General features: G+C 36.8%; 1 protein-coding gene across 5 annotated transcripts in view; it reads right to left on the reverse strand.

Moving 5' to 3' along the window:
- CTNNA3 (catenin alpha 3) overlaps nucleotides 1–19,385 on the reverse strand; it is a 1,835,081-nt gene that overhangs the window by 1,281,709 nt on the left and 533,987 nt on the right. For all 5 annotated transcript variants that reach the window (XM_064374172.1, XM_064374173.1, XM_064374171.1 and 2 more), the window contains one exon: nucleotides 729–932. In XM_064374172.1, coding sequence (XP_064230242.1) covers nucleotides 729–932 — 204 coding nt within the window. The remainder of the gene's footprint in view (nucleotides 1–728; nucleotides 933–19,385) is intronic.

A 19,385-nucleotide genomic window follows, 5' to 3' on the forward strand; every position in this document is an offset into this window, starting at 1 on the left:
ACTTTGGGAGGCCAAGGTGGGAGGGTTGCTTCAGCCCAGGAGTTCAAGACCAGTCTTGGCCTTATGGTAAAACTCCATCTCTACAAAAACTACCAAAATTAACTTGGCATGGTAGCACACCTGTAGTCCCAGCTACTTGAGAGTCTGACGTAGACAGATCACTTGAGCCCAGGAGTTCAAGGCTGCCATTAGCTGTGATCGCCCAACTACACTTGAGCCTGGGCAACAGAGCAAGACACTATTTCCACAAAACAACAACAACAACAAAACATAACAACCGGCAAGGGCTCTCTACACACCTTCAAACATAGCTCATGATCCCTGTAACATCGCTTTCATTGAATACTGACTTCTAACTTCTAATGGCCTTTCATTATTCACCAACTTAATCCTGAGCAATCTGCCCCGCTATCTTCTTTACATCTCTTAAATTGATGTGCAACTCTAATTTCCTTTCTCCAATCCTGATTCCCTTCTTCAGCTAATATTAAGATACTTCCACAAACAAAACAATCACCTGTAAATATCCCTGTGGTTCTAATTTCATCCCTAGAAACAGGTTGTTATTTCCTGTAAATAAACAAGTAGAACTCACTCAGAAAACCAACCCATGTAAAATCACATACTCATTTGTAATTTATCCATTTTGTACACGGAAAGTATCTCAGCATATATTCAAAGTACAAGGGAAGAGGGGCTAGGGATAGGAGGGTAAACCAGCCACCTACATTGTTCATGTACTCCGAAAGCAGATCCTGAAGAGCCTGGCGAATGGCGTTGCATTCAGCAATAATCCGCTCCCGGTGGAAGTCCCTCGTGCATGAAGAGTCTGCCAGCAGAGCAGCGCCACTGATAATGGCTTCAAGCCGTTTCTCTAGTGATGGTCTTATTTCCTCCTCAGTCACTGTGAGTGGATTCAGGACAATTAAACTCTAAGGGAAGAACACATTTGTATGGTTAGAACTCCATGGCATTCCACTTTTATGAAAAACAAATGTTATTTTGTTTTCACATTTAGAATTCAGATACAATAATAAAGAGAAAGTCTTTTCCTGCCTCAACTGGTTCACACATAATGGTATGTAGTGATTATTATTCTGATAAATAATGAAAGTGATGTAATTATGAGAATTTGTTCTAGCCTCAGACCAACCTGGATTCAAATCTTACCTTTCTCCCTCATGCAGCTGTCTTACACTTGCTGAGCCTCAACCTCTTGATCTATAAAAGCAAAATATTAATACTGCCTATGTCACTAAACCGTTGTAAGAATGATATAAATGCTTAATACACTGACTGGCACATGTTAACTGTTACTTACAATAGTAACTTTTATAGACTGTACTCTTTACACATTATTTTCATGTATCTCATCCTGACAGCACCATGAGGAGGTGGACAGCAAGATATTAATAACCACACATTTCAGCTGATGATGAGTGAGGCTGAAAAGCCATCTTGCCCAAGGTCATAGAGCAAACAGTGATGTTTGGACAAGTATTTAGGTTTTTCAATACCCAATTTAATATTATTTTCATTATGCTCACTTTATATCATAAACTCTAGTTAACTTTAACACTAACATATCAAAGTAAATTCTGAATTTTAATTATTTAACTTAAAATGTAAAACTGCTTCTTCCTGTTGATCTACTATTACTTCCAGCTATTTCCAGCCATTAGAAGCTGACACGGTATTTTTAAGGTTTCAATTAGACATGTCTTTAGGTAATAGGAGTCAGCATAATCTACAAGTTCTTAAGAAAAGATGAAGAGTATGCTGTTCTAAGGGTCTTTTATTAAAATACTCTAAGAGAGGAAGTCTTTCCAAGATTAGGCATAAGGTGAGAATTGAAGAAAGAGATAGTGTAGAATAAAAGCTCTCTGAAGAACCCTTAACATAAAATGAAATGACATAATGATTTTCAGAGTGTGAAAGTATGAGTGTGAATCTACACATAAACCCACAGTGGAGATAGTATATCTTCATAGTATATAGTCTTATGTATAAGGTTATAGATATGTATATGTATTTTATATAGAGGTATGTATGTATGTAAATAAGTATATGTGTGTGTTTATATATAAAATCTTATATTTCTCATTGTGTTACATTATATTCTGATAAATATTTGGGGATTGAAAGTAGACAGGATCTAATTTTAAAAGCCACAACTATAGAATCAAGCTAGAAAAATTATTATAGAAAAAGAAATAATTTTAAAATTATTTTAAAAATACTGTGTAATATTTTCTTACTTTAAAATATGAGGGGACTCCAAAAAGTTTATGGAAAAATGGAGTTAAAATATAAAAAATATATATATATGAACTTTATTTCTCAACAAAGCTCCATTGTTCAAGAAATTTTTGCAAGCCATGATACCAGCCATTTACTCCACCACTAAAGAACTGAGGTTTATGGGAATTTATGTCTATACATTTTTTTACATTATTAAGTGAAGAAAAATAGGTGTTCTTACAATTTTTTTATGATTAGGAAACAAAAAGGGTCAGAAGGAGCCAAATTAGGACTGTAACATAGATGACTAATAATTTCCCATGCAAATTCTTGCAAAATTGCCCTGTTTAATAAGAGCAATGAGCAGGAGTAGTATTGTGGTGGAGAAGGACTTTCTGGTGAAGCTTTCCTGGGTATTGTTCTGCTAAAGCTTTGGCCAACTTTCTTAAAACACTCTTATAATAAGTAGCTATCATTCTTTGGCCTTCCAGACAGTTAACAGAAAAAATGTCTTGAGAATCCCTGAACACTATTGCCATAACCTTTGCTCCTGAGTGGCCCAATTTGGCTTTGACTCATTAATTCCACCTCTTGGTAGCCATTGCTTTTATTGTGCTTTATCTTAGGGATCGTACTGGTAAAGCCATGTTCCATCTCCTTTTATAATTCTTTGGAGAAATGCTTCAGGATCTTGATGTCAATTGTTTAAACAGTTTCTATGGAAAGCTCTGATCTTATCTGCTGTTGATCGAGGAGCAACAATTTTGGGACTTACCAAGTGGAAAATTTGCTCAACTTTATTTTTTTAGTCAGAATTGTGTAAGCTAAACCAATTGAGATGTCTATGGTGTTGGCTATTGTTTCTGCTATTAATCGTCAGTCCTTTTCAATTAAGACATGAACAAGATTAATTTTTTTCCTCACAAATCGATGTGGATGGTCTGCCTCCTTGAGCTTCATCTTTGACATCATCTCATCCCTAACTAAAATGACTTATCTACTTATAAACAGCTGATTTCTGGGCATTGTCCCTATAAGTCTTTTTTAAAGCATCGATGATTTCACCATTCTTCTACCCAATCTTCACCATAAATTTGATGTTTGTTCCTGCTTCATTTTTCTCAGAATTCACATTGCTGCTAGAAGTTCTTCAAACTGATGTTTTATCTTTCTTAGTGCCTCAGACTAAATCCCACTCAGACATGTTAAAACGAGTTAGTATGAGTTTATTTTGGTGGAAAACATTGTTGAAATCATGCGTAGTTTTTTTATAAAACATATTCTTCATGAACTTTTTGAAGGTCCCTTATGCAATGTAAAATGTAAACTAGAATATAGATCTGATATAAAATTGGTTAAATATCTTAAAAGCATGCAAATTTCTTCCTTTCCTAACTCTTTCCTTCCTATTTTTCCATTCCTCTCTTGAGTCTCTTCATTTTTGTTTTACATGGTCGAAATAATTTTTTTAAAAATATGAAAGGAAATTAATTGTACAAAAAGCAAATTTAACTTTTTTTTCTTTACCCAGTACATATTATTTTTGATGAAACCCAAATTGCTACCATGGGCTTGGCCATCAGTTAAAGCTTCATTTATCTAAGTCTTCCTCCTTATTTCATTTGTCACTTTGAACACATATTTCCTTGGCTCACTCATTTAGCACAAACTTTCCACTTCAATGTTTCATAACAAAAATTAAATCATTTAAAACCTTTTTGGAAATGTACCGCCAATGTGGCATTATTAAGAAAAGACTATGCAGGCAATATAATTACTCATTAATTGCTTTAATGCAATTAGAAGATGTGATAAAAACAGGGAATATGCTCCTGCATTGTGATGACAGGAAAAGCTGATTACGTTTCAAATCTGTTCCTTGTAAGTACTGCAAGAAAAAACTGCTGGGATTTTAGGTGTTCTGGCTGTGATTGCATGTTAGCAAATAGCCTATATTGTAGAATTAGGTTGACTCTAGTTTCTGCTCCACAGGGTCATTCCTCAAACTATCTCAGTATTTGGAATTTTACATGCTTGACTTTTAAGACATCCAATTCTTCAAGCTCATCTGAACTTAAACTGTTGTCTATTCTGACATCTGATACCTACAGACAGGGCTCTTGATTTTGCCTAAAGCGATTGTCCTAGTATTCCATCCTATAAAAGTTTTCACTAACTTTGTCAAAAAATCAATAAAAAGGCAAGAATTTTTTTAAGTAAATTGAATATCCTGTGAAATGGCACTGGATTTGTTTAAGACCAACTGAAATAAATTTTTACATCCTCTGATCTACCATAGCTATGTTAAAACATTATTTCAGTAAATTTTCATTGCACTAATTCCATGGAAGACAAACAATAGGATGCTGTTTTTTAGGATGCCGCTCCATTGGAATAGAAAATATTTTTTTCTTTTTTAAAGTTCCATTCAATGTACATTTACTACTTTAATACTTTGCTGACAGAACATTACGTTTTTAAATGTAAGAGTCCCAACTCCATATTGTTCTATTAGATTGCTTTGTTTAAAAGAGTAAGTAGGCAGATCCAAGATGGCCAAATAGAATAGCTCTGGAGTGCAGTTCCCAGCAAGAACAACACAGAGAGTGACAGATCACCGCATTTCCAAATGAGTTTTCACTGCCAACAGACCAGGAAATTCCTGGGCTGAAAAGCACCACAAATTTCTAGCATGGATATTTCAGCCAGTGCTGCGGGTTGGCGCATAGAAACTCAAAAAAGTCTAGGCAGCCGTTTTAACTGGTGCCTGGAACAACTGGGACACAGAGCCACCCATTCAACTGAAAGGGTGGGGCTGAGACAGGGAGCCAGGTGATCTGGCTCAGTGGACACCACCCCCACAAAACAAGCAATCTGAAACGCTGTGGATTGAGAGTATTGTAGCAAGCACAGCTGGACCCAGAATGGTCCAGCTCCATGGGGGGAAGGGCATCTGCCACTACCAAGGCAGTCTACCAATACCCAGGCAGTTCTAACTGTACCTCTATAAACAACACCTTAAGGAAGTTCACACAGCAGCTGGGCAGAGCCCGCAGCACCTCAGCAATGCCTCTGCTGGCAGACTGTGACTACACTAGACCCATGCTGGGCAGGGCACCTGTGAAAAAAGGCAGCAGTATGTCAGGAACTTATAAAGAAAGCCCGACATTCGTAGGACAGAGCACCTGGGAAAAGAGGTGGTTATGAGTTCTGCTGCAGCAGACTTAAACGTACCTGACCAGCAGCTCTGCACGGAACAACGGAGCTCCCAGCACAGCACTTGAGCTCCTAAAAGGGACAGACTATCTCCTCAAACAGCTCCCTGACCCCCATAAACCCAAAGAGGCACCTCATAAAGGAGAGCTCAGGCCAACATCTGGTGGGTACCCTTCTAGAACGAACATAACAGAAGAAGAAACCGGCAGCAACCCTTACTGTTCTGCAGCCCCCGCAGGTGATCCCCAGGCAAGAAGGGTCTGGAGTGGACCTCCAGCCGTCCTGCAACAGAGGGGCCTGACTGTTAGAAGGAAAACTAAGAAATGGAAAGAAATAGCTTCAACATCAACAAAAAGGACATCCACTCAGAGGCCCCACCCAAAAGTCATCAACTACAAAGACCACAGGTAGATAAAGCCACAACGATGGGAGAAACCAGTGCAAAAAGGATGAAAACACCAAAAACCAGAATGACTCTCCTCGTCCAAGGGATCACAACTCCTCACTAGCTAGGGAACAAAGCTGGATGGAGAATGAATCTGATGAACTGACAGAAACAGGCTTCAGAAGGTGGGTAATAACAAACTTCTCTAAGCTAAAAGAACATGTTCTAACCCAATGCAAAGAAACTAAGAACCTTGAAAAAAGGTTAGATGAAATGCTAACTAGAATAAACAGCTTTGAGAAGAATATAAATGACCTGATGGAGCTGAAAAACACAGCACGAGAACTTCGTGAAGCATACACAGGTTTCAATAGCCGAATTGACCAAACAGAAGAAAGGATATCAAAGATTGAAGATCAACTCAATGAAATAAAATCAGAAGGCAAGATTAGAGAAAAAAGAGTGAAATGAAATGAACAAAGTCTCCAAATAATATGGGATTATGTGAAAAGACCTAATCTACATTTGATAGGTATACCTGAATGTGACAGAGACAACGAATCCAGGCTGGAAAACACTCTTCAGGATATCATCGAGGAAAATTTCCCCAACCTAGCAAGGCAGGCCACCATTCAAGTCCCGGAAATACAGAGACCACCACAAAGACATTCTTCAAGAAGCGCAGCCCCAAGGCATATAAACATCAGATTCACTAGGACGGAGATGAAGGAAAAAATGCTAAAGGCAGCCAGAGAGAAAGGTCAGGTTACCCACAAAGGGAAGCCCATCAGACTCACTCACATCAGATCTCTCAGAAGAAACCCTATAAGCCAGAAGACAGCAGGGGCCAATATCAAACATCCTTAAAGAAAACAACTTTCAACCCAGAATTTCATATCCAGCCAAACTAAGCTTCATAAGCAAAGGGGAAATAAAATCCCTTACGGACAAGCAATTGCTCAGAGATTTCATCACCACCAAGCCTGCCTTATAAGAGCTCCTGAAAGAAACACTGAACATAGAAAGGAACAACCAGTACCAGCCATTCCAAAAGCGGACCAAATAGTAAAGACCATTGACCCAATGAAGAAATTGCATCAAATAATGGGAAAACCAACCAGCTAGTATCAAAATGGCAGGATCAAATCCACACATAACAATATTAACCTTAAATGCCCAATCAAAAGAAACAGACTGGCAAATTGGATAAGAAGTCAAGACCCATTGGTGTGATGTATTCAGGAGACCCATGTCATGTGAAAATACAAACATAGACTCAAAATAAAGGGATGGAGGAAGATTTACCAAGCAAATGCAGAGCAAAAACAAGCAGGGGTTACAATCCTAATCTCTAATAAAACAGACCTTAAACCAACAAAGATCAAAGGAGACAAAGAAGGACATTACATAATGGTAAAGGGATTAATGCAACAACAATAGCTAACTATCTTAAATATATATGTACCCCATACAGGAGCAACCAGATACATAAAACAAGTTCTTAATGACCTACAAAGAGACTTAGACTCCCACACATAAATAGTGAGAGACTTTAACACTCCACTGTCAACATTAGACAGATCAACGAGACAGAAAATTAACAAGGATATCCAGGACTTGAACTCTGATCGGGTCCAAGCAGACCTAATAGACATCTACAGAACTCTCCACCCCAAATGCACAGAATATACATTCTTCTTAGCACCACATTACACATACTCTAAAACTGACCACATAATTGGAAGTAATCACTCCTCAGCAAATGTAAAAGAACGGAAATCATAACAAACAGTCTCTCAGACCACGGGGCAATCAAATTAGAACTCAGAATTAAGAAATTAACTCAGAACCATAAAACTTCATGGAAACTGGCTCCTGAATGTCCACTGGATAAACAATGAAATGAAGGCAGAAATAAAGATGTTCTTCAAAACCAATGAGAACGAAGACACAATGTACCAGAATCTCTGGGACACATTTAAAGCAGTGTCTAGAGGGAAATTTATAAAAATAAATGCCCACATGAGAAGTGAGAAAAGACCTAAAATCAACACTCTATCATCAAAATTGAAAGAGCTAGAGGAGCAAGATCAAAAAAACTGAAAAGCCAGCAGAAGACAAGAAATAACTAAGATCAGAGCAGAACTGAAGGAGATAGAGACACAAAAAGCCCTTCAAAAAAATCAGTAAATCCAGGAGCTTGTTTTTGAAAAGATCAACAAAATAGCCAGACAGCTAGCCAGATTAATAAAAAAGAAAAGAGAGAAAAATCAAATAGATGCAATAAAAAATGATAAAGGGGATATCACCATTGATTCCACAGAAATACAAACTACAATCAGAGATTGCTACAAACAACTCTATGCACATAAACCAGTAAATCTGGAAGAAATGGATAAATTCCTGGACACTTGCACCCTCCCAAGCCTAATCAGGAATAAGTCAAAACCTTCAACAGACCAATAACAAAGGCTGAAGTTCAGGCACCAATTAACAGCCTACCAACCAAAAGAAGCCCAGGTCCAGATGGGTTCACAGCGGAATTCTACCAGACATACAAAGAGGAGCTAGTACTATTCCTTCTGAAACTATTCCAAACAATCCAAAAAGAGGGAATCCTTCCCAAATCATTTTATGAGACCAACATCACCCTGATACCAAAACCCAGCAGAGACTCAACAAGAAAATAAAACTTCAGGCCAATATCCATGATGAACATAGATGCAAAAATCTTCAATAAAATACTGGCAAACCAATTGCAGCAGCACATCAAAAAGCTTATCCATCACGATCAAGTAGGCTTCATCCCTGGATGCAAGGCTGGTTCAACATATGCAAGTGTACAAACACAATTCACCACATAAACAGAACCAAAGGAAAAAAACACATGATTATCTCAATAGATGCAGATAAGGCCTTCAACAAAATTCAACAGCCCATTATGCTAAAAACCCTCAATAAATGAGGTATTGACAGAACATATCTCAAAATAATAAAAGCTATTTATGACAAACCCACAACCAATATCATACTGAATGGGCAAAAACTGTAAGCATTCCCTTTGAAATCTGGCACTAGACCAGCATGCCCTCTCTCACCACTCCTATTCAATATAGTATTGGAAGTTCTAGCCAGAGCAATCAGGCAAGAAAAAGAAATAAAGGGTATTCAAATAGGAAAGGAGGAAGTCAAATTTTCTCTATTTGCAGACTACATGATTGTATATTTAGAAGACCTTATCGTCTCAGCCCAAAATCTCCTGAAACTGATAAGCAACTTCAGCAAACTCTCAGAATATAAAATCAATGTGCAAAAATCACAAGCATTCGTATACACCAATAACAGACTTAAAGAGAGCCAAATCAAGAATGAACTGCCATTCACAATTGCTACAAAGAGAATAAAATATCTAGGAATACAACTAACAAAGGATGTAAAGGACCTCTTAAAAGAGAACTACAAACCACTCCTCAAGGAAATAATAGAGGACACAAACAGATGGAGAAACATTCCATATTCATGGTTAGGAAGAATCAATATCGTGAAAGTGCCCACACTGCCCAAAGTAATTTATAGACTCAACACTATCCCCATCAAGCTACCAATGACCTTCTTCACAGAACTGGAAAAAACCACCTTAAACTTCATATGGAACCAAAAGAGAGCCCACATAGCCAAGACAATCCTAAGCAAAAAGAACAAAGCTGGAGTCATCACGCTACCTGACTTCAAACTATACTACAAGGCTACAGTAACCAAAACAGCATGGTACTGGTACCAAAACAGAGATGTAGACCAATGGAACAGAACAGAGGCCACAGAAGCAAGGCCACACATCTACAACCATCTGATCTTTGACAAACCTGACAAAAACTAGCAATGGAGAAAGGATTCCCTGTTTAATAATGTGTGGGGATCACTCCAGTGTAGAGACCCCTAAGTGTCTCCGCCATAATGGAGTTTGAGCCCAGACATGTTTCTCCCCACTGGAAGCAGTCAAGCTAAGGGAAAGAAGGAATTGAAATGAGTTTGATATTGCAAAAGTCTATTTCTGGTACACTGACCTAATATTATGGCTAGGTGAAGGCTGTGTAGTTTTATTAGACATTGTGTTTCTTGAAGTTTTTGTACTGGGCTAGTTTTATCACTTTGTTTACCAAGTATTCACTGAAGCTTGTGACTATTCGCATGCCATTTGAAATTGTTGTCCTCAAGATTTATCGCTTGCTTTGACTGTTGCAAAATGTTATCTTATTCCTGTAAGTAGAAAAGGTCATCTGTTTGTTTTATGATTTTTTGGATCAATCTTTAGGTACTAGCTTTATCTTGATCCCCAGGCTTGCAATGTTCTGTTCCCCTTTGTTGTAATGACTTGGCGTCAGCCATTGCGGACTGAAAAGTATATAATGAGACCCTATGCACGAAATAAACTGCTGACTGGGGCATTGCCTCATCAGTCCTCCAGACCCCAGCTATCTGTCACTCTTTCTTCCATGCACTCTCTCTTCCAGGTACTTGGACCCTCTTGCAGGTCAAGAGACCACCAGCAGACGTGCCGTTCTCACAGACAACAACAATAATGGTGTTGGGAAAACTGGCTAGCCATGTGCAGAAAGCAGAAACTGGACCCCTTCCTGACACCCTACACTAAAATTAACTCCAGATGGATTAAAGACTTAAACATAAGACCTACCACCATAAAAACTCTAGAAGAAAACCTAGGCAAAACCATTCAGGACATAGGCATAGGCAAGGACTTCATGACTAAAACACCAAAAGCACTGGCAACAAACCAGAATAGACAAATGGGACCTAATTAAACTCCAGAGCTTCTGTACAGCATAAGAAACAATCATCAGAGCGAACCAACAACCAATAGAATGGGAAAAAATTTTTGCAATCTACCCATCCCACAAAGGGCTAATATTCAGAATCTACAAAGAACTAAAACAGATTTACAAGAAAAAAACAAACAAACCCATCCAAAAGTGGGCAAAGGATATGAACAGACACTTTTCAAAGGAAGACACATATGAGGCCAACAAACATATGAAAAAATGCTCATCATCACTGGTTATTAGAGAAATGAAAATCAAAACCACATTGAGATACCACCTCATGCCAGTTAGGAGATCATTAAAAAATCTAGAGACAACAGATGCTGGAGAGGACGTGGAAAAATAGAAACACTTTTACACTATTGCTGGGAGTGTAAAATTAGTTCAACCATTGTGGAAGATGGTGTGGCACTGCCTCAAGGACCTAGAAACAGAAATACCATTTGACCTAGCAACCCCATTACTGGGTATATACCCAAAGGATTATAAATCATTCTATTATAAAGACACATGCGCACATATGTTCATTGAGGCACTGTTTACAATAGCGAAGACCTGGAACGAACCCAAATGTCCATCGATGATACAGACAAGGAAAATGTGGCACATACACATCATGGAATACTATGCAGTCATAAAAAATGATGAGTTCATGTCCTTTTTAGGGACTTGGATGAATCTGGAAACCATCATTCTCAGCAAACTGACACAAGTACAGAAAATCAAACACCGCATGTTCTCACTCATAGGTGGGTGCTGAACAATGAGAACACATGGACACAGGGAGAGGAGTATCACACACTGGGGTCTGTTGGGGGAGGCCAGGGGAGGGACAGCCAGGGGGTGAGGTGGTTAGAGAGGGATAACATGGGGATAAATGCCAGATACAGGTGACGAGGGGATGGAGGCAACAAACCACATTGCCATGTATGTACCTATGCAACAATCCTGCATGTTCTGCACATGTACCCCAGAACTTAAAGTACAATTAAAAAAAAAAAAAAAGAAAGAGAGAAAAACATAAAGAGTAAGTATAGCTAGAAATTTAGAGCCCAGGTCTGAGATGCAGATAGCCTGGATCTGAATCCTGGCCCATAGCTATAAACAAATATATCTGTACTGATATCATCCTCTGTATATTTATCTCTTTCTGGATATCTTGTAATTTCTTTGATTAATAAATTTTATTCCTTATTTTTCTTCATATCACTTCTTTTCAAAATTAAAGACTTTAAGTAACTGGCTCAAGATTACTTGGCTGGTAAGTAGCAGAGGAAAAAGTCCATCCAAATCTATCTACTTCAGTTCCATGCTATAACTACCCCACAATGCTGCTTTTGCTGTCTTATTTAATCATTACCAACCACCTTGTATCATATTATCACCATTAATTTACACATGTGAAAACTGAGAGTGAGAAAGATCAAGTAATTTGTCTAATAATCCCCTTAAAAGAGAAGATGTAGGATTTGAATCCAATTTTATATAACTACCAAATCCATACACTTTCTACTACTCTGGGGAAAGTGAGATGAGACCATATGGCAAACTTCTTCATTCATCTAAATCTCATTATGTTTTTCCATTCACTTATTCTCCTCCTTGTCTTCCAAGGAAGACATAGTCTCTCTCTCATTCATTTTCTTTCTCTCTCTTTATCTCTCTCTCTCTTTCTCTTTCCCTGTCTCTCTTATCTTCCTTTTGTTTCTTTCTTTTTTGAAAAAAAAATTGAGCAATGTCTCACTCTGTCACCCAGGCTGGAGTGCAGTGGTGCAATCATGGCTCACTACAGCCTTGACCTCCCCAGCTCAGGTGATCTTCTCAAACCAGCCTCCAGAGTAACTGGAATCACAGGTGTGTGCCACCCCACCCAGCTAGTTTTTTGTAATTTTCATAGAGATAGGCTTACACCATGTTGCCCAGGCTGGTCTCAAACTCCTGAGCTCAGGCAATCCACCTGCCTTGACCTCCCAAAGTGCTGGGATTACAGGTGTCAGCCACCATGCCCAGCCTTCTCCTTTCTTTTCAAGGCTATCTTCTCATCACAAACCCCAAGTACTCTTCAATTATTCCTTCCTTACATTCTGAGTCTCTTAAAGAGCCTACTATGTGCCAGGTACTGTGCTAGGAATTCGTACTAGAATGGTGAGCATTCCTGCCCTCCTCACAGGTCTCACATCTCAGAACTCACAACTATTAACCAAAAAAATAAAGTCACAAAAATATATAACTACAATGTGGATTTCTTATATAAATAAAAAGAATAGGTAGTTAAGTACAGATTGACTAGGCATAAGTCTGGACAATTAAATGCAGAATCACAATGGTTAAAGGCAAAGCAGGGCCAGGCACAGTGGCTCCTCTCTGTAATACCAGCACTTTGGGAGGCAGAAGTGGGCCAATTGCTTGAGCCCACGAGTTCAACATCAGCCTGGGCAACACAGTGAAACCCGTCTCTACAAAAAATACAAAAATTAGCTGGGCAAGGTGGCATGTTCCTGTATTCCCAGCTACTCAGGAGGCTGAAATGAGAGGATCATTTAAGCCTGGCAAACCAGTCATTCACAGAATTCTCAGAAAGAGATTTAGATCCACAGAACATAGAATTGAAAGTTATAGGTAATCTTGTTGGAAAGGATGTAGAGGAAAGGGGAATCCTTGTACACTGGTGGTAGAAATGTAAATTGATACAGCCATTATGAAAAACAGCTAGAGGTTCCTTAAAATTTTGAAAATAGAACTATCATGTGATCAGCTATCCCACTACCGCATATATATCCAAAGGAAATGAAATCAGCATGTCAAAGAGATTTCCACACTCTCATGTTCACTGCACCATTATTCACAATAGTCAAAATATGGAATCACCCTAAGTGTCTATCAATGGCCAAAAGGATAAAGACAGTAGTATATACGCAATGGAATGCTATTCAGCCTTTAAAAATAAGAAAATCTGCAGAGTGCAATGACTCACACCTACAATCACAGCACTCTGGGAGGCTGAGGTGTGTAGACGGCTTGAGTCTAGGAGTTTAAGACCAGCCTGGGCAATGTGGCAAAACCTCAAACAAAACATACAAATTTTGTGTGTGGCAAAACAAAATATACAAAAATTAGCCAGGCATGGTGTTGCATGCCTGTAGTTCCAGCTACTAGGAAGGCTGAGGTGGAAGAATTGCTTGAGCCCAAGAAGTCGCGGCTGCAGTAAGCCGTGAGGATGCTGCTGCACTCCAGCCTGGGTGACAGAGAAAGACCCTGTCTAAAAAATAAAAAATATAAAAAACCAGAAAATTCTGTCATTTGCAACAACATTGATAAGTCTAAAAGACATTAAGTGAAATAAGCTATGCACAGAAATACAAATACCACATGATCTCACTTACATGTAAAATCTTAAAAAACTCTTAACTCAGACACAGAGTGGAGTGGTGATTACCAGGGTCTAGAGGGCAGGGACAGGATTCAGGAGATGTTGGTCAAAGATTCAAAACTTTAGTTTGATGGGAGGAATAAATTCAAGAAATCTATTGTATAACTTGGTAACTATAGTTAATAATAATATACTATATACTTCAAAATTGCTGAGAGTAGATATTAAGTGTTCTCACCACAAAAAAAAAGTATGTGAAGTAGTGCATATGTTAATTAGTTTGATTTAGCCACTGCATAATGTATATGTATTTCAAAACATCATGCTGTACACCACAAATATATGTATTTTATTCATTAATTTAAAAAATTTTAAATTAACTGCTAAAAAACAATCTGGATGTGATCTTACCCAGATTTTGTGTTATCAAGTCTACCTGAACAGATATCAGCATTATAATTATAGAGCTAGAAACAGGAAGACTAAAACAAGAAAGCAACCCAAAGGGAAGAGAGGTACTTTACACTTGAGTAGACAAAAAAACTGTGCCAAAGATAGAGAAGAGATCTGTGAAGCCAGGAGAATATATACTTCATCCATCTATAGGATAGGAGTTTAGGAAAATCTGACACTATGAAAGAATAATTAAAATTAAATTAAATTGGCAGACATTAATATTTTAAAATACAAAAGCTGTATACCACCCACAGACTGGAAGTATTAGAACCAATTCAAATAGTGATGTGGGGAATGTCTTATATTGAATTATTTGATAGAGATGTAATTTAAATAGGCATTGCAGATCATTTTTCTTTTTGGTTGTAGCCTAAAGACTATCTTTCAAAAAAGAACTTGTAACATAAGGATTATTGTAATCAATATGACTTATAATGAAAGAAAACTCTACGGCCTCTGGAAACATAAATAATTGCTACATTTTGAGAAGATTGAGATCATAGCTCTATATATATTTTAGTGAACAATGTGGGATGAATCTATATATAACAGCTTGAAATATTAACAGAATATATAATAAAATAAAAAAGTGGCAGGATATATATATATATAAAATGATATTATATATATTTTTTAAATGAGCACACAACAACACTTTGTGTTTTCTCTGAGTGCGTAAGTGTATATGAGAGCCTAGGAAAAGGTCCAAAGGAAACATGCTGATACCATAGCAATTGTTATTCAGAGGGGAGGATGAGAGAAGAACCCAGATTGGGGTGATCAGGTTATAATTTTTTAATAAGTAGGCTTCATTTCATATTACTTACAAAAATGCAAATTAATTCAAAATTCAAATTCTTAAATTTTAAAAAAGAATGATAATGGATCAAACATTTATTACTTTTTTAGATTCAAGTATTAATCAACTAATTATTTTGGAATCAAATAGGCAAAATGCTTTCGTTGTTTACCAGAATGAATATCATATTGTTTTTTAAATTAATCAATTGCAAGAATTTCAATTTTGCTATGTTGGGTTCCACTATTACAAATATGTTTGGCTAATATATGTCTTTGAGAAAATAAAGACATCAAGAGAGTGAAAAAAGCCACAGACTGAGAGAAAACATTTGTAAAAGGCATATATGATAAAGGATATTATCCAAAACATATGAAGCGTTCTTAAAATTCAACTATAAACAAATAGCCTGATTTTTAAAAATAGGCCAATGACCTTAACAGATAATTCACTTAAAAAATATGGATAGAAAATAAGCTTAAGTCATCAGGGAGATGCAAAGTAAAACAGTAATGAGATGCCACTACACATCTATTAGAATGGTCAACTTCCAGAACACTGACAAGACCAAATACTGGCAAGCATGTGGAGTAATAAAAACTCTCATTCATTGCTGATGGGAATGCAAGGTGATAAAGCCACTTTGAAAGACAGTTTGGCCATTTCTTACAAAATTAAACATACTCTCCCACTCTTACCATTTCTTTTTAATATATTCTTGGAAGTCCTAGCCAGAGAAATTAAGCAAGAAAAATAAAAGGCACACAAATTAGGGAAAAAAAGAAGTAAAATTTTCTGTTTTCATATTATATGATCTTACATATAAAAAGCCCAAAAGACTCAACCAAAAAAACCTATTAGAACTAGTAAACAATTCAATAAAGTTGGAGGATACAAAACCGAAGTACAAAAATCAGTTGCATTTCTATATGCTAACAACAAACTATCTGAAAAAGAAAGAAATGCAATGTATAATAGCATCCAAAAAATATAAACCACTTAGAAATAAATTTAAATTTGATCTTTCAAATTTGTGGTTACATTAAAAATTATAAGGCATTAATGAAAAAAATTGAAGACACAAAAAAACCCTGACGTACATAGATCAAAATAATTAGTACTGTTAAATGTCCATATTACTCAAAGTGATCTACAGATTCAAAACAATCTCTGTCAAAATTCTAACAGTATTCTTCAAATAAGTAGAAAAAACAATTCTAACATTCGTATAGAACTACAAAAGACCACAAACAGTCAAAGCAATCTTAAAAACAAAACTGGAGGCATCACACTTCCAGATTTTGAAGTATATTACAAAGCTATAGGAATCAAAACAGTATAATACTGGTATAAAAACATACACAAACACCATTGGAATAGAATTAAGAGCCCAGAAATAAACTCACACATATACAGTCAACTAATATTCTATGAAAGCATAATTGGGAAAGAATAGTATCTTTAATAAATGGTGCTGGGAAAACTGAATATTTACATTTAAAAAATTGGACCCTTATCTACACCACTCACAAAATTTAACTTGAAATAATTAAAGACATAACTATAAGACCTGAAACTGTAAAACTCCTAGAAGAAAACATAGGGTGAAAGAATCTTGACATTGGTCTCAACAATGTCTTTTAGATGACACCAAAAGCACATGCAACAAAAGCAAAAAGATTTAAGTGGGACTAGATCAAACTAAAAATCTTCTGCAAGGCAAAGGAAACAACCAACAAAATGAAAAGGCAACATAAAGAAAGAATGGGAGAAAACATTTGCAGACCATGTATGCAATAAGGGGTTAATATTCAAAATATAATGGGAACTCATACTACTCGATAACAATAATAATCAACCAATTAAAAATAAGTAAAGGCCTTGAATAGACATTTCTGAAAATAAAATATACAAAAGGCCAATAGTACATTAAAAGATCTTCAATAGCACTGATCATCAAGGGAAATGCAACTCAAAACCACAGGATATTGTCTCACACCAGTTAGGATGGATATTATTAAAAAGACAAGAGATAATATGTATTTGAGAGCATGTGGAAAAAAGAGAACTTCTGCACACTGTTGGTGGGAATGTAAATTGATGTATCAAGCCATTATAAAAAACAGTGGGGAGATTCCTCAAAAATTAAAAATATAACTACCATAAGATCTAGCAATCCCACTTCTGAATTTACATCTGAAGGAACTAAGTTAGTAGCTTGAAGAAACAGCCGCACTCCCAAACTCATTGCATCATTATCACAATAGCCAAAACATGGCAACTATCTAAGTGTCTGCAGATATAAGTATGAATAAAGAAATGGTCATATATATGTATATATACCCCCACTTACAACAAAACAGTATTCAACCATAAGAAATGAAGGAAATTTTGGCCGGGCGCGGTGGCTCAAGCCTGTAATCCCAGCACTTTGGGAGGCTGAGGCGGGTGGATCACGAGGTCCAGAGATCGAGACCATCTTGGTCAACATGGTGAAACCCCGTCTCTACTAATACAAAAAATTAGCTGGGCACGGTGGCGCGTGCCTGTAATCCCAGCTACTCAGGAGGCTGAGGCAGGAGAATTGCCTGAACCCAGGAGGCGGAGATTGCGGTGAGCCGAGATCGCACCATTGCGCTCCAGCCTGGGTAACAAGAGCGAAACTCCGTCTCAAAAAAAAAAAAAAAAAAAAAAAAAAGAAATGAAGGAAATTTTGCCATTTGTGGATAAACCTGGAGGGTATTTTGCTAAGTGAAATAAGCCAGACACAGAAAGACAAATACAATATGATATCACTTACATGTAAAATCAAAAAAGTTGAACTCATAAAAACAGAGTGAGGCAGCAGTTGCCAAGGATGAGACAGTGTGGAAAATGGGGAGATATTAACCAATGGGGGCAAACTTTCAGTTATAAGATAAACAAGTTCTGGGGATCTAATGTACAACATAGGTGGTAATGAATATGTTAATTAACATGATTGGGGTAATCATTACACAATGCATATGTATATCAAATCATCACATTGTATACCTTTACTATATATATTCTTTATTTGTCAAATGAATATTTAAAATTGTTTTAATTCAAATTGTAAAAACTAAACATATGTCTTAAAAAAAACTTTTAAGTCGGGTACCTGTGTCAGTTTGTTATATAAGTAAACTTGTGTCATGAGGGTTTGTTATACAGATTATTTTGTCACCAGGTATTAAGCCTAGTACCCATTCGTTATTTTCCTGATCCTCTCCCTCCTCCCATCCTCCACCCTCCACCCTCTATTAGGCACCAGTATCTGTTGTTTCCCTTTATGTGTTCTCATCATTTAGCTCCCACTTATAAATGAGAGCATGCAGTATTTGGTTTTCTGTTCCTGCTTTAGTTGGCTTAGAATAATGGCCTCCAGCTCTATCCATGTTCCTGCACAGGATATAATTTCGCTCTTTTTATGGTTTCATAGTATTCCATGGTATGTATGTACAAAGTTTTCTTTATCTGACCACTGGTGGGCATTTAATTTGATTCCAAGTCTTTACTACTGTTAATAGTGCTGCAATGAACATATGTGTGCATGTGTCTTTATGATAGAATTATTTATATTTCTTTGAGTATGTAATCTCAGTAATGAGATTGCTGGGTCGAATGGAATTTCTGTTTTAGGTATTGAGAAATCACCACATGACTTTCCACAATGGTTGAAACTAATTTAGGCTCCCACCATAAGTATTCTCTTTGCTCCATAACCTCTCCAGCATCTGTTATTTTTTGACTTGGTGTGAGATGGTATCTCATTGTGGTTTTGATTTGCATTTCTCTAAGATCAGTAATGGTGAATTTTTTTAAAAATATGTTTGTTGACTGTATATATGTTTTCTTTTGAAATGCGTCTTTTCATGTTCTTTGCCCACTTTTTAATGAGGCTGTTTGAAAAACAAACTAAACATACTTTAAAATATAATTCAACAATTGAATTTCTTGGTATTTGCCCAAAGGAGTTAAAAACATGTCCACACAAAAACCTTCATTTACATATTTATAGCAGCTTTATTCATAATTTCCAAAACTTGGAAGCAACCAAAA

Source organism: Aotus nancymaae, unplaced genomic scaffold (genome assembly GCF_030222135.1).
Source record: "Aotus nancymaae isolate 86718 unplaced genomic scaffold, 86718_ANA_hifiasm-v0.15.2.pri h1tg000010l, whole genome shotgun sequence".
NCBI classification, from domain to species: Eukaryota; Metazoa; Chordata; class Mammalia; order Primates; family Aotidae; genus Aotus; species Aotus nancymaae.